Source organism: Anas acuta, chromosome 4 (genome assembly GCF_963932015.1).
Source record: "Anas acuta chromosome 4, bAnaAcu1.1, whole genome shotgun sequence".
NCBI classification, from domain to species: domain Eukaryota; kingdom Metazoa; phylum Chordata; class Aves; order Anseriformes; family Anatidae; genus Anas; species Anas acuta.
Window position 1 is genome coordinate 48846526 of NC_088982.1, and position 20049 is coordinate 48866574.

General features: G+C 40.0%; 1 protein-coding gene across 4 annotated transcripts in view; it reads left to right on the forward strand.

Moving 5' to 3' along the window:
- Nucleotides 1-9186: 9186 nt before the first annotated feature.
- KLHL2 (kelch like family member 2) overlaps nucleotides 9187-20049 on the forward strand; it is a 56676-nt gene continuing 45813 nt past the window's right edge. Inside the window, exons 1-3 of one of the 4 annotated variants that reach the window (XM_068681166.1) lie at nucleotides 9187-9431; nucleotides 11650-11775; nucleotides 16223-16329. In XM_068681166.1, coding sequence (XP_068537267.1) covers nucleotides 9409-9431; nucleotides 11650-11775; nucleotides 16223-16329 — 256 coding nt within the window. In that variant the 5' untranslated portion in view covers nucleotides 9187-9408. Of the gene's footprint in view, nucleotides 9432-11645; nucleotides 11776-16222; nucleotides 16330-20049 lie in introns of those variants that run through there. The other 3 variants (XM_068681165.1, XM_068681164.1, XM_068681167.1) reach the window with 3 other exon arrangements.

The following is a 20049-nucleotide window of genomic DNA, read 5'->3' on the forward strand; positions in this document are numbered from 1 at the left end:
TAAATGCAGCACAGCTTGCTGTGCAGAATGCTTGTGTTACAGGGACTTCCCGAGGAGGGGATCCTCTGAATTATTTCTAGTGGATTTCTCTTCAGTGGATTTGCCCAGTTGCCCCTACAGACTGTGCTTTAGCATAAGGACTTGGTGAATGCTGTTTCTAGCATGGTTGTGAATCTTGTGAAGAAAAATATTTTCTTTAAAACCTGCCCACTGCTAATTTCATTTTATAAATCTTTGTTCTTCCACACGGAAAGGTAATGGCCACTCATGGTATCTGTACTAATCTCATGGATCTCTGTCTTACTACTCTGTGCCAGCCTTTTGTATGCTGAGTATTCCTGGACTGTTTAGTTATTATTCATACAGAGGTTATCCCAGCTTTTGATTACCTTTGTTAGCTTCTCTGATCTTTTTAAGTTATATCCTTTCTGAAACGAAGGATCAGAACTGGCTGCAGTATTCGTGTGTGTGAGTGATAGGAGTTTACAAAGTGGTGTGTTTATTATCTCTTGTGCTCTGCTCATCTGCTCATGTTTCCTAACCTTCTCTTTGCTTTATTTGACCATCCCTGAGCCTTGAGCTTATTGGAGGCCATTGGGCAAAGACAGGCTGAGGGAGTTGGGGTTGTTCAGCCTGGAGAAGAAAAGGCCCCGGGGAGACTTTCCAGTGCATAAAGGGGGCCTACAGGAAAGCTGGGGAGAGACTCTTGGTCAGGCATTGTAGTGATAGGACAAGGGGGAATAGCTTTGAACTAAAAGAGGGTTGATTTAGATTACACATAAGGAAGAAATTCTTTACCCTGAGAGTGGTGAGGCACTAGAACAGGTTGCCCAGAGAAGCTGTGGATGCCCCATGTCCATGGAGGTGCTCAAGGCCTGGCTGGCTGGGGCTTTTGGCAACCTGGTCTGGTGGAAGGTGTCCCTGCCCATAGCAGGGAGTTGGAACTGGATGAGCTGTAAGGTCCCTTCCAACCCAAGCCATTCTATGATTCTGTGATTCTGTGAAAGCTGTAACCTGGTTTCAGTAAGAAACCAGGTCCTGTGATATGAGTCTGCTCAGTGCCACCTGCTCTACCCGAATGTTCTTTATTTGTGTTCCTTATTGTGCTTCCTCTTTTTTCCTTCCTCTCAAGAAAACAAATCCTACTGATCAGCAGTCACAGGACCTTTTCTGTGAAACTGAAGTGAAGCCACAATTCACTGGTTGCTGTTCAAGTAACTGATGTTACTTTTATAAAGGTGTTCTGCCTTGAGAAGAAGTTAGCTTGGCCAGTGCGGTCTACATCTAAACAGATCTAAAGACCACCTACTTTAAGGATATTTTAGTAGATCAGTGTGAAACTTGATGGTGCAATTTTTACAAGTGTGACTGCCAGAGCCTCCCTATTCTTTGCATATAACTTCCTTGGATAATGCTGCTAAGCTTGTGCTCAGCTTGAAAAGCATGAAGTGTTTACCTTTTGGTTGATGCGCAAGGAACAACATTGTCAGTGCTCTGGTTAACGTATCTGTTCTGGAATAAACAGAAATGCTGGTGGGCATACTGTACCGAGTCACATAGCCAAGAAGGTAGCGAGTGCCGGTTAATGACAACAGCTAGAATATTTTCTGACTATAAATACATCTATATTAAAAAAATACTTCAGAGTAGAGTTTTTTTTTTTTTTTAATCAAAATATCATTAAACTTTTTTTGAAGAAATCAAAAAAGTTTCATTTTAAATAAAAAGTAGTGATACATCATCTTGTGTTGCTTAGCTACCATTGCTTTCGTTTACAAACAAATAAAGTATTCAACAGCACATTTATCTCCCCACATTTTGCTTGCTTGCTTACATGCACATGTTTTTGTTCTTTTTTCTTTGGGGGGGGAGGGAGGGGGAGAGAGGTGTTGGATTCTGACTTTGGCAAGGATGATATATGAGGTGAAAAAGTATGGGGGAAAGATATTAATCAAAAGCATGAAGTGATTTAGAACAGTTTTTTGAAGGCTAGAATCAGGGACTTGATTAATCACTCGGAAACACCATCTCAAGTAACTACATTTTGTATCTGTGTAGCAGACATGGTCATTTTCGTGCACCTGACATGAAAGTCCCCTCCTGATGGCAGATCCATTGTTGGGGAGTCTAAACAGATTGAGATATGCCACATTCTTATATTACAGGTAAGGAAAAAGATGTGGTATGGCCCAATAATGCCATGCTATGATGATCTTATTTGCAGACAGCTTTTAAGGAAAGCTAGCGTAGGCTAGGCACCTAGGATTAAATCCTATACTTAGGCATAACCTTTTTCATATCAGTAATAATTACAATATTTGGGGATTAGCTTTTTCAATTGTATCCTCACAAAGAGGTCTAACATCTACTTTTCTTTCCGTTTTAGTTGAAATTTGGCATGAATGGAAACAGGAGTAAGCTTACAACCTTTTCACATGAAGCTATGAGGTGTAATTATTATTACTGTTTCTTATTCATATTGCAGGTGCAATTAGTACTTAAACTGCATTCAGCTCAGTGTAAAAAAGTCTCTGCTCTGAGAATATGGGCTTGTGAAATGTTCTAGATTGAATAAAAATAGAAATGGGAAGTGAAATGGTAAAAATAACAGTAGGGACAATTGTATTTGCATGAATTGGTTGTGACAGTCCTGACAGTCATACTCAGTAAGTGAGGTCTATATTCTAACCTCAAATTACAGACACTTCACAGGTACTTGTTTTATTTCTAGTGTCTGTAAGTTTTTAAAATCCCATGGAGATTAAAAAAACCAGTGGACCACTGAATACACGTAAAAGGCACCCTTCTCCCCAGTGTGTAGTTTCTGTTTTTCATACAATGCAAACTGCATTTCATTGAAGCTTTTTGTGGACTGTATACATGGTATAATCATCTAATCAAAAATTGACACTTGCTACGAAGCTTTGACTTCATAAATAAAAAACCTATTAAAATTTCTGTGACCTTTCAATACAAGCTATTGAACACTAGTTTTAATAAAAACTCTTTCAATCTTTCATAAGTTAGTATACAAATTCAAATGCTGGAGGCTTACTGGGGCCACTGCATAATTCTGCTATTTTATTAGTACAAATTATTTAGCAAATTGTCCCGTGTGTCAGTGAAGGAGTTCAGAGAGAGGACTGATGAAAACAGGTAGAGAAAAGTTATTAAATCTATAGAAAGAGAATTTGGACTGCTTGATGCAGATGAGACAGAGGATATAGCATAGCAGTAAATAAAAGAATTGCGAAGAACAGAATGCACATACTTGCTTACCTTTTTTTTTTAAATTCTACCGAATTTCCAGCTGCATTCAAAAGGAAATAACTTGAGGTTAATGAAAGCATACAACTTTTGATTTCACATTTATTTTTAGAAATATATGCAAGAAGTATAAATGAAACTTCAAATCTGAGTACAACAATGTATCTTATTAAATTAAGGTGAGTTGTTTTAAATGATTTAGGGCTTAAGCAAACACCTAATTTGCAGGGTGCAACAAGCGTTTACCTGAACTATATAGGGAAAGTGAAATGCAGAGCTATTTGTGAAAATATTTGGTTATATGGAGTCTAGGATGATTTTCCTGGAAACAAGGAATATCTGAAATAATTTGACTCAAGAAAACTGCTGATAAAATTAAAATAAAGATAGGGGATGAAATTTCAAGGAAAAACAGATTTTGCTTTCCACATTTTTTTCCAACTTTCCAAATATTTTATCTGAAAATCATCAAATGAACTTGTCAGGAACTGGCTTGTATAAACTAAAGTTTTAGGCTGTATGGCTAAATATTAGCATTCTGATAAAGGTAGTCTTTTGAATATTTTAGATTCCGAGGATACCCATTTTTCCCTCCAGTACATTAGCCTGGATCACAATGTTCTTCTTTTGCACAGAAAAATTGGCAAGAGACTTTTCCTGATGCCGCTGAAAATTGTACTCCAGGAACACTACTCATTGGCTGAGCATCTGCTTGTACCAGAATTATTTAACTAAACCTTTTCATACTTTGACTTAAATTTCCCCTTCATTTTTTATTTAATGTAATACAAGTCCAATTTTACTAGACATGTTGCATAGTTAAGTGTACTGATCCTGAGCTCTTTCTTTAAATCTTTGCAATGAATTTTCAGTCACTCTTTGTCTTTCTTACACCAAAAGTAAGGTTATTCGAAGCAATGGTTTGCTCAATTTCCTGCACAGCAGCATGATACGGTTTTCACTTTCTATGAACAACCTGTCTGTGCAAAATCCCTGAGCTCATCTTTTAACATTTCAATGCCTTTGATTTCATTTTTTCTTTGTACAACAAAAGAATTTGTACAATGTGTGAACTATATCCCACCTGCTCCTTCCCCATCTACACTATTTTTCACTTGCTGAATGCCCCTCCACAGGTACCGTTCCTCCAGTCTTATTCATATGCATATGAAACAATATATATTCAAATTTATTCTTTCAGTGTACTCTGTCACTTTTCACAGTTCAAATTGCTCCCAATTACTGTTCTCAGGTAAGCTCACTATATGCATGACTACATTCAAACTGGTGAGTTTAACTCTTCTTTTGCTATAGGCCAATCCTAGGTACCATGAACTATTGAAATTGAGGGGTGGTCGGGCACTGGAGCAGGCTCCCCAAGGCAGCGGTCACAGCACCGAGCCTGCAGGAGTTCAAGAAGCTCTCAGGAGGATAGCTCTCTCAGATTTAAGGTGTAATATGTAGGTAATCCTGTGTGGAGTCAGTTTGACTCAATGACCCTTGTGAGTCTCTTCCAACTTGGGATATTCTGTGCTTCTATGAAATTAATAGCATTTCTCTGTATAGGCAAACATTCAGAATGCACTAGATGGCAGTATAACAATTGATTTAATGTAATTTTAATTTATTTCATTCGCTGTTCCTGTTTTCTTCTCAGAAATTCTCTCTGTCTAACAGTTGGTTGAGTTGGTTAGGACTACCTTATAACACTGCTGTTGCAGTGGGGAATAATTATGATGGAAAAGAAGTATGCTGACTTTGATGGACTTGCATCTGGTAAGTGAAGTACAATACCTTACGGCTATTATCTATGTAGAAGAATACTTTTGCTTCATTCTGCAATAAAATAATGTTTTGACATGTTAAACAAGTGCGAATGAACATAACAATACTCTACACTTTTTTTTTTTTTTTTTTTTTTTTTTTTTTAATAAAGTGATCATAAAAAAAAAAAACACCTGACTGGGATGAATTCTCAGAACAAAAAGGCAGGCTACTGTGACTGTTCTGCTTATCCATGTGATATACAATTTGCTGAGAACTGGATCTTGTAAATCCCTTTTGTGTGCGTGTGCTGTGTATGTGTGTGTAGTCTGTTCACAAAAACTGTATAGGATTTATTTCAGTAAGGTGTAACTCTGTGTTGAAGGGTGGAGCATCAGCTCTGCCTGACTCACGTATGGGCTGATGAAGATGGGAATGGTTCAGCTTTCCCTGTGAAATCCCTGCTGTAGTTTTCCATTGCTACCTTTGCATCATATCTAAGGGATCACATGGCTACAAGCTGAAATCTAGTAATTTTAGGTGTGTTTCAGTGTACTGAGCACACTGAGCATAGATACAATTGCCTTATCCAACGCAGATGAAGCAACTCAAGTCTACAAGTATGAGAGTAAGAGCTGGATCACCTCTTTCATCGACATCTCAGGGATACATCGCAAGTGAAACACTTTGCAGCACTGGGCCTCAGACCTGCTCATCAAGATATGGGCCTGAGTAATCTGCAGTACTAATACAAACCAAAGCAATGACCTACACTTAATTTCTTTTGTAATGCTTGCTTGAACTAGGACTTCCTTTTTCCCATGGCACTGAAATGGACATGTAATTTACCAAGAACACCGTACTGTTCAGCACTGACCACAAGTGCCTAACTTCTCCATTGTGTAGAACTCAGAAGCTTCTTACTGTTTGCTCTTTTCCAAAACTAGGGCTGGGGTACTTAAAGAGTGTTTCCTAGAACATGTGTTATATCAAGTCTTCTGGGGAATTACACCATGGCTGGTTTTAAAAACTCAAAAGCCAGTTTGTAGTTACTAATTTTCATCGTAGTTATAAGATCCATGAACTTTACAGAATAAATATTATTCTTCACCTGTTTTCATTCAGTATGCATCATTTTTGGTGCTCCTGCAATTGCTTACATGAAAGAATAATGTGAGAAAAGACTAAATATTTTTATCCACATTTAATCATATTTAACTGACTGGTCACAGTACAGTTTATTTTTGATAGCAGCTGCTTTGCTATTCCTTATTTCACATTTCCAGCTGACACATTTTACTTTTTCTCTCTCTGCCTACTCTCCGATACATATTCTTCTGCAATCTGGTGCCTTGCTCTGTCTGCTGCATGCACTTTCTTGCTTTTCATTTTCACATTACTTTCCAGCGTAAAACTTCTCAAGTGCATTCATGTCTTTATTTCAGTGTTCCTCTGAAATGTTAAATATTGCGTTCTTCTGGAAAATCATCTCTTATACTAGAGTAAGAGTAAGATTATTTAATGGCAATGTTAGTGCTAGGATCTTAGACAAAAGAATGCGGTAATGGGTGATGTCTGTGTTGACCTCAAGTCCTGTCATGAATTGCACATAAATCCTGGTGGATCTATATAGATGCAGGGCTCTTGCTTATAGAGAATTCTGCTGCAGGATGGTAATCTTACTGCAGGTGAAAAGCACAGGGAAAAAAGAAAAAAAAGAAAAAAAAGAAAAAAGATATGTACCCTGAAAGATTTTTGGATAAAAACAATTTATTTTAATTTTTATATAGAAATTACCTACAACTAAATTCAGTAAGATACAAATGTAGTGAACAACCCAGCAGATAAGGAAGTGAGGATGGGCCTGTTTTTTTTTTTTGTTGTTGTTGTTTTGTTTTGTTTTGTTTTGTTTTGTTTTGTTTTGTTTTTTTTTCTGTTTGCAACAGAAGCAATTCAGACAGTTCTAGCCCTTTTCTCTTCCTTTTTCATGAAATGAATCCCAGCCTTAGTAGCATCTTCCATCATGTATATTCTCACAAGTATTCTGCCAAAACTGTTAGGAGCTGTGACTTCTAATATCTTAAAAATGTTCTTACAGACATATACATATACAGTCCCTTTTTGGAAAAGGTCTTCTTAACCTGGGTTTGTCAATTAAAAATACTACTAAGGGCTTATTTCAGTGTTCTCTGTGACTAAACCTAACAGAGATTTCTTCTAGCACGACCATGGCAGCATGGCATGTGATCCCTTAAAAATGCTGATAGGATGGCATATGTATGTGCAGATATTTTGACTTTTACCAAGACTGCTTGTCATTTGTAGGTGTCTGTAACTTGTGGAACTATCCTGCTAGAAAGCAGAGCTTTGTAAGCACAGCTTCATTTTCAGTGGATATACTTTGCTGATGTGTAGCATCTGTATTTCTTTATCAGTAAAGCACTTCCAGTGTCAATGTATTTGAAGAAGTGTGCAGTTGTTACTAAGCATTGGCAGCATTCCTTAGCATTGTACTGTAAAACAAGTGGGAAGGGTGCAACTGTTGTTGCAGGGGCAGACATAGCCACAGCAGTGAATTTTCTCAGTAAATGCAGTGATTTGAATTGCTGCTGCATAAACAAAAATGGCAGCTGTTTTTATCATAGTCAAGAAACTTAGACTATTTCATTTCTAAACTACGCATACACTCCTGCTTATATTTAAATATATATATTTTTTAATTATTATTTTATTTTCTCTAAAAGTTCTTTTCAAAGCAGAAGAGGGATTGGATCAGGTATAATCCCATAAAAATCCAAATATTGTATTCAAATGTCTTTTCTTGTGGTTAGGTATCTCAGTTGTTTTGCCATAACCACATAATGTATTTTGGATACTATCATTTCTGTTACAGCTGTGTATGATTCCTTTCAAGATTACTGAAGTACAAAGACAAAGTTTAGGAAAAAATAGATCCCTGTCCTATTTTTGTTTCTCTTTGATGTTCTGCATCAAAGGTAACTTCAGCTCACATAAAACATTTGGCTCAAAAGCCAAAGAACTCTGCAAGAAGATGACAAAAATCAGTTTGGAAATGCTTTATGTTCGCTTAAGAATGAATACTACTGAATAGTTCTGCTGTGTAACAAGTGGCAGAATCTGTAGTTGCCTATGTGCTTGTGCAAGTAATGTGCAGAAATGTTTCCTCGTTAGGTTCCAGAGAAGTTCACAATGACTTCATAGTCTAATGGGGATCCTTCACCACAGTGCAGTCTATTACTGGTAAGATAGGCTCGCAGGACACTTGCCTCGTGAAATAACAGTGCACAAGTTTACCCTGCGATGCAGAATCCTGAAGAGATGACGTGACAGTGATCAGCACTACCCAACCCACCACGGCCAGACCTGCTGATGCACTCAGACCTCATCCATCCATACCATGCCCCGTGGAGCAGGCTGAGAGGAATACTTTTAAAGCTTCATTTGAGAATGCTTAATTGCAGGCCGGTCCCTGTGGGGCAGACTGACACACAAGCAGGTTTTGGTGTTTCTTTGAAATCTTTAACCAGTAGCGCGTCTTCTCCAGTACAACCCAGAGTGAAACCTGATTGTTTATTGAGAACAGATTAATTCAGTGGATATGAAGCACAGACTTCATAAAAAAAAAAAAAAAAAAAAAAAAAAAAAAAAACAGGCACTGTGATGATTTAATTTAGAAAAGCCTCCAGTGGAACCCCATTTAAAATTTTCTGAAGTGTTCCCAAATTGAACATCAGCTGAGAGAACTTGAGGAGGAAACTAAAGCTGCCTTTTCCTAGAGGGGCATATTACTGGAGATTTGCACACATTAAGCAAAAAATTAAAATGCATTTAGTTTTAGTAGTGTGATTTCATTAGACACGTTAGCGAAGACTTCAGGTATTCACACGCACCATCCTTCGCCCAGAAAGCACCTGCCATTTTCTGCTTTGCTTGAAACGCGCTGCCCTCAAGCTCCTCTCGCTGCCAGAAATGGAGCATTGGGGCAGCACGCAGCTTTCCCCTGAGGGCTGAGCAGCACCTCACAGAAACTGAAGCGCAGCGACCTCCTCCCCAGGGCTGAGGGCAAGTGGCCGGCACCGCCAGCCCCTCCTCCTGCCCTTCCTCCTCCTTCTCCTCCTCCTCCTCCTCCCCCCGCAGCACGCAGGCGCCGTGTGGCGGCCCCGGAAGCGGCAGCGCCGGCGGCTCCCGGCGGGCCGCAGGCAGCGGGGCTCCGCCGGCCGCACCCGGAGCCGGGACAGGAGCAGGGACAGGGACAGGGACAGGGACAGGAGCAGCGACAGGGGCCGGGCCGGGCAGCGGCTGGCATGGTGCTGGCGGCCGCCCGCCGCAGCCGCAGCCAGCCCGGGACGAGCCGCCATGGAGATGCTGCTGCCGCCCGTGTGAGTGCGGGACGGGGCGGGGGGCGCGGGGAGGGGGCTGGAGGCTGCGGGCAGCGCGGCGCAACGGGAGCCTCACGGCGTGCAGCGGCGGGGTTTTATTTTTTCCCTTTTCCCCCTTTTTTCCCCCCTTTCCTCACCCCCCCCCCTTTTCCCTTTTTATTTTTTTTCCTTTTTTTCTCCCCCCTCTTTTTCTTTTTTTTTCTTTCATTTATTTATTTCTCTCTCTTTTTTTTTTTTCTCTCTTTTTTTTTTTTAATTTTTGTTTTCATTTTTTCCCCTTTTTTTCCTCTCTTTTCCCCTTCGGAGGCAGCGGCGCACCGCATCCCGCCCCTGCCCGCTCCCCGCCGCATTGCCCCGGGCCAGCCGCCGGCCCCGGGTGCCGGTGTGGAGGCGCTGCCCCCGGCCCCGCCACCCCTAAAGCCCCGGCCCCGGCCGGTCGCAGGGCTCCGGGGCTGTCGCAGGGCTCTGCGGGGACGGCCCCGGCCCTCCCGGCTCGCTCGGCGCCGCCGCGGGGGGCTTGGTGTCTGGCTGCGTTAATTCAAGCAGGTCGCGGGCAGCCGGCGGGGTGTGGATGCCCCCTGATGTCACCCGTCCTCCCTCTCGGTTTTGGGGTGAATTCCGTCAGTGCTCTGCCTGGAGAAGTGCGTTAGGTGGGATGGATGCTCCGCACAGCAACATGTGTGTGCGTGCTGTAGCGTCTCCCCTGATTTCTTCTTCCCGAGCGATGCAGAGCTGCTCCCTGCTGCTGGGCTCCTGGCACTCCCGAGTCCTGTCGCGTCCATGAGCTTCAGACTTTTAATTCGTACCGGCTTCGTGGTGCAGTGCGGCCACTGCCAGCTGGAGCCCCGCAGATGGGCCTCACTTGGTAGCTGTCTGTTGCTGCCTGATGCGCTTCCGTGCTCTTTTGCTCCAAAATTTGTAGCTAGGTTTGGGATGATGAGAAGTAGAGCCCGCGGCTTTGCTTTACAAGCCGCTGCAGAGCACCGCATACAGGGGTGCAAGTGAAAATCTTAAGTCAATTATCCTTGAAGTTTTCTTTAAAGCTTCCTTAGACGTGTCCAAGTAAAAAGTTTCAGGTATGGTGGAGGGGAGGTTGGGTTTCTGGGAGCCTAACTGTATGCTCAGTTTGACTATTCTTACTCCAAGCAAGCGAGCAAGCTGGGTTTTTATTTCACATCAGGTCTCTGATGTACCAGGGTCAGTTGCCCTACCAAGGGACTTTAGTGCCCAGTATATTTTGCTTATTTCTAGTTCGGAGGTTCAGGAATGGAGTTCTGTCTGTATAGGTGAACACATCACTGATGCTAAGGATTTTCCAAGTAGAGCAATGATCGAATTTATCTGGTAAAGGTAGCGTTGTGGTTGTAAATGCGGAACTCATTGGCTTGGCTTGAAGAATCCACTTGCCACTTAGACAGTGGTAGTGACTGAGAGGGATACGTAACCATTTTGCTACAGAATGAACCGCCTGTAAAACTGAGGCGTTTCTCATATAAAGAGTTCATTGTGGATGGAGCTAACAATTCTTCACACTGCTCAGTTTTTCTCTCGCTGTTTTGTGTGGGTTTTTGAGAGTGCGAAAATCTAAGATTGGTCACTTATGCTTTTCAATAGATTGAGTGGATAAGCAAAACCAACCAATTTTTGTCACTTTCATTTATATTTCATGCTGCTGCTAGGGAAAGCCCAAAGAATTAAAGGAGTCATCATGTGGCCTTCCTGTCAGAGGAGATGACCTGGAAGCTGCATGAACCTGTAAGCGAGGTCCTGGTGGAAGGGCAGAGCTGTGCTCTGTTTTGGCAGGCGGTGAAGGTGTTGAGAGACCGAGGTGATGGGTGATGTGTTCTGCCATCCATCTGTACTGGCACTAGGCTAGTAGTTGCAGAGCTGCTACTGCTTCTCCCCTCGTATCAGAGTGTATTTTATTCTAGGGCATTGTTTGTGTCTTCTGTAATGCAGCTTATTGTTAGCTCTGACTGCCTCTGTCAAACTCACTAGTGTTGGTCACCAACTCGTTGCTCCTAGGGAATTCTACCTACTTCTCCTCCCACCATATGCTGCTGGTAAAAGGGAAACTAAAATTACCTGGAGTAAAAAATAAGCTGAGCTGCAAGTCCCATTCACTCCCTTCCAAAAATAAAGGTGGCAAAACCAGAGTGGTGATGTGGGGGTGTAGAAAGAAGTATTAACCTTTTTACTTTTTATTTTTTTCTTTCAGATGCACCAAACTTTGCCATCAGAAGCCCTTGGATCTGAAAGATGATAACACTGAAATTCACTGTCCTGTTACAGTGAATCCGTGGCACATGAAGAAAGCTTTTAAAGTTATGAATGAATTAAGAAGGTATTACTTCACTGTATACACCTGCCTGGAGTCTATAATACAGCTTTAGTTTCAATTACATTTATTAAGTTCTAAAAATGGAATGAGCAATTTCAGAAGAGTAGCTGGTGGGGAAGATTAGATATACAATGAAGTGACAGATGAATGATAGTCACATGATAATAGCTGTAATGGGTACAGTATGTTTCTGCTTTTCGTAGGTTAATCGAACTGGGTTTCTGAGGCTTGAAAAATGCATAGAGGATGTATTTAAGGAGTTACACCTACTGATCCTGTCTTTTAAGTAGTTGATCCCAGGTAGATTTGAAGTGACTTTATGAATTGAGGCCAAGGCTCTTCATGTCTGTTGTTGACTTTTGTAAAGGTCTGCGAGCTAGAAAAATGTTAAAATTTTCTAATCCAGAGACGTAGGTTACAGTCTAACCGATGTAAAACTAACTGACAGTAGGCTTTCTTTGCTTAAGTATCTTTCTTTTGCATGCTTCCATAGGAACAATTTATGAACTCCCAAGTCAAATGTTGGAAGTCACTTGATAAGTTTTGTAAGACCATGAGTGATACCACCATCAATTTCAGCAAAACTGGAGGACTGGTGCTAATGCTGTTCTTAGCACCCATATTGATTTATTTTCTACATATGAGTAGGTGAGATGGTGTTGAAAACTGTGACAGCTGGTAATTAGAGCTCACAACTGAGCTCTGGTAATTAGGACTCGCAACTATCACTGACAGTTCAGCTTTATAGCTAACAGCAACAATAGAGAAATTAAATAAATAAAATGTTTCTGCAGCATAGACAATAGCAAAGGCTGTTAAAATCCTGTAGCCGATTGTTATTTCCCATATGAGATTAACAGTTGGAGAGGCTTCACCTTAGACAACGACAGTAACTGATACCATATTAAAGTGTGCCACTGCCTTTGATCTTCAGATCTTTGATCTGTATGGGTAAGTCTTTAGTACTGTGGTGGATACTGGGATCCGATCAATTTATTTATCTAGCTGTGACAGTTTGTACGGTACTGGAAGATTGGAGAAAATCACACATTGGCTATAAGTGATTTGAAGCCACCTCAAAGATTTCCACAGTTGAGGATAATGGGATAAAAGCAGAGGCTGTTTTTCTAGTATGTTACAGCCTAATTATGCTGGAAACACCGTTGTTTGTTGCTTCACCTTACTTAGGCATTCTTGGCTTTTCCAAGGATCCCAGAAACCACGTTTACTGTCCTGAGGAGCGCAGTAGAGCCTAGCTAGAGTCACTGGCCCCTGACTTCCTAACGATGAGTAAGAGTTTAAACGAAGACCAATTTCTGAGAATGAATCTTAGCATAAGGCACTTTGAGCAGGGAGAAATGTTACCTGCATTTTGTCGCCTTGCAAGTAAAATATGCATGGTCTTCCAGCAGAGTGCATTGTTGAAGGGCATGGATTATTTTCAGAATATACTTTCATTTCCATGGTTACTTCAATTGGGATTGCAGTAGAAGCAATTTGAGCAATTTTCCTACATATATAAATAGTTGAAGTTTGAACAGGAGCAGTGCCATGCAAACCTTAACTGTAGTTCTTATTAAATAAGGTAGTTGATGCAGAGATGTTTACTGTTTAAGCTTAGCATGGCTTTTAAAATGGTAAGTGCTAATTAGATGAGATTATAAACATTAATTTTTGCATGTATTTCAATTTGAAATAATCAGCTGAAATATTTTAGGTATGTTTCAGACTTCATTGCTCTAAATGAAGACCTTGCATTAATCAAGTAAATGATATTTTTGATTTTGTTGACTACTTATAGTGGATTCTATCTCAGTTCTTTTCATTAGTGTAGCACAAGAAGGTATTTGCTGGAGGTGTACTCTCCAGAAAGTAGATAACTAGTGAACAAATCATCTGCTCAAGTGTCTGAAATGTGTTGTGTTTGGAATGTTAAAGTAGATGAGTTCGTATTATTTTTTTTTTGGCTGCTGCCAAGTTACCCAGTTCTATTTGCCCCTAAGAGGATTTTTCTGTACCTTCAAATTTTGACAAACTTGAATAATTCTGTCCTTGGTAATTTTTGTCATTTCATTACTCACCATCACCTCAGCACTGAGTCAGAGGGATCATTAGGATAGCTAATTAGTTCTTGACACATGAAGAAATTAGCCTCTAATGTCTATCTTCGCTCTTCATTATAACTTGCTTTTATGACAATAGTATCTGACCTTGCCTATGTTTATTTAAATTCTCATTCTTACAAACAAGACTTGAACAAAATCTTTTGAAGATGTTTGTAACGACCTTCCTCCATATAAACCAAAATAACCAGCAAGTTAGTAAACAGTAGTTATTTTAAAATCTATTCTTATTTTTTTCCATTTCTCATTTTCTTTTTTCGTCTATGAAGATGGTGTAGCACCATGGCTATGATTGTTTGGTCAGTCTGTACAAGAAACTTGTTACAATATTGCTTCAAAAGGAAAGCTTTTCTAAAATAAGTTAGTGTGTCCTGGTGAAATGGATGTTCTGAGTTGGTGTTGGAGCCACAGGAGGCTTGCACTGGAGCACATGAACTAGTTCATAGCTTGTTTCTTTGTTTAGTGGTTTATGTAGCTTGCCAGCTTGTAGTAGCGTTCACCTAATTGCATGTTCATCTAATGCAGTTCCAAGCTAGGGATGAATCTGGACTACCCCTAAGTTGCTTTGTCTATATTGTACAATGTTGTTAACTGGCTGCAGTTTTGCACTGATGTAATTCTGTTGCTTCTGGCTTCACAGATAGCTTTGGTATTTCTGTGCAGCTAAGGATAAAACCTTTTCTTGCTGTTGTCAGGATAAGTGCAAGAATCTCAAAAAATTGGTAATTTGGCTTTGGTAACTGATGACCTCTTATTTGTAGCTTTCAGTGTCAATTTTTGTGTAATAAATGTAATGGTTTCTCTCAAGCTCCTCTGGTTCATCTGGATATGGCCATTACCTTACATAATATGACTTTTTTTTTTTTTTATAATAACCATACTGCACACTAAACTTAGGAGGCTTAGATGATTGCTGTATGCATTGTGAGCTGAAAGAGGAAAAAATAAATATATATATATAGCTGGTGCTTGGTTTGCTGTATGGCCCCAAAGGCTAGTTGTAGCTGCCAGAATTTTTGGTGTGTAACCTGCACTAGGCCTTCTTTCTTGAGGCTGTGCTTAAAGAAATTGGATGGTTGCAGTGGCTGGGCAGCTATGGTGTTTTCTTGGGACCAAGGTGAATATCTGAGCAGTTTGGCTGACAGCTCCAATTCTCTGTAAGAGGAAAAATGCAACTCCTCACGCCGTCTGTGCTGCTGCTGTGTGTGGTAATTGCAGACCATGAGCAGGTCTGCCTTCTGGTTGGGATATATGTTCAGGAAAGGTGAAAAGTTATGTTTTCAAAAGTACTGAGAATAAGGACTGCTGGATTGACACACAGCTCTAACCCTGTCCCTAAGGAATATGAGCTGTTAAAGTGTACTTGTCTCCCCCATCCTTGATTACTTGTTGCTCTAGCTCTGAGTTTTGTCAGTTATATGCTACTTGTAGTGAGAGACTGCTGGAATAGGAAGGGAAGAAAAGGTGTCTTTGGCTTAGACTGTTTAGATGCTGGGGAATTTCAGGCTTTTGGTGTTTTTTGTCTTTCCAACAAGAAAATCAGATAAAGAAGAGTACACTTGGTGGTGGATTTAACTGGAAGAGGTATATCCGATAGTTGTAAACTGTGTTGGAAATATCTGTGCTGGGAATGGCTCTCAATGAGATCCTGCTTTATTGCAACAGAACAGAGAGGAGATGCAGATTGTGATTGTAAAGGATAAGAAAGCAAATGGATGTAATGAAGGTAGAGTCAGGCAAGACAAGAAATTAAACACAGTACATTCCAAACTAGGTTGAGTAAAAAAATAATTGCTATTGTATACAAGAGCTATGTATGAAAAATGCATGGAAAGCGGTAAATATAGAGATGATTGGGTACTGATTTTGAACAGTTAAGTAGGCATGAGCTTCCAGTATAATGTGACATAGGCATCAAAACTAAAGTTTGGATTATGTGTTATCTGTAAAGTCTTATTTTTTACCTCAATTTTTTAGTTTTTGTATGTCAAATTGTTTACAGGTATCCAAAGAAGCCCAGACTTCCCGGGAGAAGGCTTACAAATCGGGCTGATATGAATTTCTGTTATTCAGTGCAGAAAACTTAATATCTGTGGAAGAAATCACAATTCAGTTGTTTGCTTTTGTAAAGTTCTGTGTACCCAAGCACCATCTGTAATCCTACTGAGTAATCGCCATGAGGTTTTATAGCACATCTAAAAACAATGCTTCATCAACATTGTCTGCCTGCCTCTTTTTGAGGGCATGGAGGGAGAAATCGTGTTATTTTGTGCTTTCCTACTATGGTTCGCATATGTGAAATTACTTTCTCTGATATTTCTAAATAGTCAAAACTTGCTGTGTGATGTGACGATAGTAGCTGAAGACATGGAAATTGCAGCGCATAGAGTTGTGCTAGCCGCCTGCAGTCCCTACTTCCATGCCATGTTTACAGGTACCAAATGTTTCAATATTTACTATGTTCTAATCCAATCCAATTGTATAATGCACAAAATTAAATAACTTTTGCCTTTTAGGATCTCATTTTATTTTTAGTTAAGAAAATAGGAACTTTCTATGAATTTATTTGCAATCTGAGGACATACTGGCAATTAAACCTCTGGTAGCATGGCAAATAATTTTTAAAGCCTCCTTTATTTAAACTAATTTGAGTAATTTAAGTAAGCTGGAAATAGTAGAGTTGTTATACTCGTGAAGACTGTAATAATTTTACTTGTACAAAAGAAGATTAAAACAATTTTCATGTGAATTCTGAAGTAAATTATGTCCTTTAACAACTACCACTGCTGCGTTCTTCAGTTCACGAGTATTCTAGGCTGTTAGTAGATAAGAAAGCTTTTTGTGGCTTTGTCTGCCTGTAGCTGGAGTGCATGTTTCAGTCCACTTAGGATAATTCTCTGTGACAGATGTACTCTGCATCATTGCCACAACTTTTCTGTGCAGGCTTGATTCTGCCTCTGCTTGCTCCGTGCTGATCGAGTTGTTGCTACAATAGGAATGCCAGAAGGCTTGCTAAGCTAAAATAGAGTTGGATTCATAGTACCCTACAGCTGAATTCCTGTACTGTGGGTTTAATTCCGTGACGGTTATAAATCACATTGAGATCATGTAAAACTTGGAGTCAAAGACAGAATGCTACTAAATGCTTGTTAAAATTAATTTTGAAAGTTTTCTCTGTTCCTTCTCAAATCTTGTGCTGGTTTCATCCTTAATGTTGCCTGTTTGAAATTAAAAGAGTTCTCTGCAATGTATTACTTCAGAGCACCAGGTCAAACGGAGTAAAAAAACATGACTCTTGGCATGCCAGTATGCAAGCAAAATGGAGTTTTAATAACCCTAATTGTATGTAAGTGGAAGACTGATATAATTTGAAATACTGTTGTGTCCTGGGGAAACAGCTGATTATTAGGAAGCACTTTACTGAAACTGAATAAGTATAGAGTTCAGGATAGTTTTGATTCTGTACACAAATGTTATGAAACAACCAAAGCTGGGAGAGGAGTCACTACGAGCAGAAAGAAATGCTTTCAAATTGTGTATAAAACATCACAAAGCTTCCACTTAAGTAGCTGTTCTTCTAATAGTTCTTCAAGTTTGTGTGTATAGTTGAGACAGATATTCCAGGTGACTAACACATTCCTTCTTAACGTCACTGATTTCTTTAAATTTAAAATGAAAACAGATGTTTATACAGTTCATCACCTAAGTAATGGAGAAACACAAGCCTCTTCAATTAGTTCTGCATTAAAGATTAATTATTGTCGACTGTCACATTGAAAATATTCTTTACTCATAGTACAGGTTCGTTTTCTGCTTTCCGTGGCATACAGCAGCCTGGTTAAGACATTTCTGCTTGTTTCTGAGTGCATTTCTGCTGCCAGCGCAGCAGTGTCCATGGCCTCTCTCCAAGCGGAATCACTGAAATCATGGTTCTTCCCTTACTTCACTCCCTCTTGAAGTTTTGCTTGTTTTATGTTTTCAGACATAGGTCTTCATTGACCCCCTGTGGAGTGGGAGGTGGGAATGCTCACTTGAGGAAAGGGTAGGGACCTTCTACCCCACACATCTGGGGCAGTGTTTGTATAGTTGGTGAACCACATCAGTGGGAGTTTAAATAGAGTTCATGTGTGGCTTCAGAACTTATCCACAGATTTTATCCTACTGTTACATGCTCTTCTCAGCAAGGACCAAGTGTCTTGTCAGTATATTTCAGCTATTCTTCACAAAAATAATCCCAATAATTATCTCTGTGAATTCTGTGATTCACACTTCTCAGGTGGAGTTGTATTCTGATCCAGTAACCTGGAAGTTCAAATAAGTACATTTGATCCCTTAACCAGCTACAGGGTTACTTGTTCTTGACAAGGAATTAGAAGTTTATATTTAGGCACATATTTGCAGGTTACTTCCATCTTTCTCTGAGTCATTAGGTACTCATGGCTGTGCAGCGTAGGGTTTAGCATTAACTGCGCTCAAAACCTCTGACTTCTTTTTTCCCTGTTCGCACTTCTAATAGAAGTAACCCAATTAAATACCCAGAAGTAAAAGTTACTGCCTTTTAAAGTTAAAAAATTTAGTAAGTTAGTAACACTTATCTTGTAAGTAAGGGCAAATGGGGAAGAAAAATTAACCATCCAGGTGTATGTCATCAAGAATAGTTATTTGTGAATTCTTCAGTGAAATTCTTCAGAAATATTTATCATGATCCTGAATCAAATATGCCTAAATGATTAGAGGAAAGAATTATGAAACATCAGTGAAGGGGCACTTCAATGGGTGACCTGAGTTTATTTTCCATTTTTGCCACAGCCTGTGTGTAGAGAGAATTATCTATTCTTAGGTGCTTATCTGCTCTCTTTGTTTCTGTTCTCCAAATGTACAACTGTTGTTTTTTTAACTAAAACAAACAAACAAAACCAAAACAAAACCCCATACCTTCCTTACATTACTGTTGTGAGCTAACCATATTAGATTTTAGATAGCCTTTAGTAACTTCAGCTCCCCAATTGCTCTGCTGCTCCTGTTTGGGAGGTTGGAGCAGCCCAGCACTGTCCTTTCCATGTCACTAACAACTCTGTGAGGATATTATTGAGCAGCTGTCCGTGACACGAGTGCTTCAGAAGGCTGAATTCTAGACTGAGAATGCCTAGGAAGTGAGCTGATGGTTTTCTGCATATGGTCTGTCAAACCAAGTCTGGATCATGAGGACTCATTCAGCATCGTAGTAAGACTGCATCTCCTTTTAGCATGCAAAGTAGAAGCCTCCTTTTTTCCTGTAGGTACCGGGTAGTATTGTTAAACAGAGAAGATGCCTATCCATCGTTTCAGAAGCCTTTACACAAAATCTGAAAACAAAACCAATGTGCTTGCAGAATATCCAACTCTGCTCTCCCACACACATGATTTTCCCAAGGGACCACCTCCACAGCAGCTTGCATAACAAATAACTTGCTGCATGCATGCTCTGAAGATCAATAGGTTTAATCTGTGTCAAAGAAGTTTAAATTTGGAACCTAGGGTCCTTCAAAGAACACGCTACTATCATCTTTCACAGGTGTAGGGAAACGTTTCAGAAGAGGGGGTGGAAGAAGTCTATAGGAGCTGGATTTTGCTCTTTTTCTTGTGGTTCATTATCAGGGCTTTCCAGAATGCTAGAAACTGGTGCTGACATTAAATAGTAGTACATTGCTGTAGATGGTCTTCTGCACTGCCTACCAGCTTTAGTTGGTTTAAAATAAACTCCTTAGCCTTGAGCTCAAAAAACACCATGAATAACAGTAACAGATTTCTTAGTGATACTCTGGGTAAAGTGCACTGCCTGTCATCAATCCTAGAGGACATAGGGTAAGAAACAATGAAAACGTGTGTACTTCTTCAAGAAGTATCAGCAGTGATAAGCATTTTATGGTTCTTTTCCCCACTGTCTGCTCTGTGGTTGTGTAGGTTAAATCACTCATCAATTCCCTTTTATCTAGATGTTATGGGGAAAAAAATAAAAACTTATCCAATGTAGAAGAAGAAATGGATATATCCAGAGTTAGGGATATACTTTTCCAAAGTGATAGTTTATGTATATCTATCAACGTCACCAGCGTAGTTCATATTTCGCTTCTCAGTGCAATTTGGTGCAATAAAGGGTTAAAGGTCTGAGATG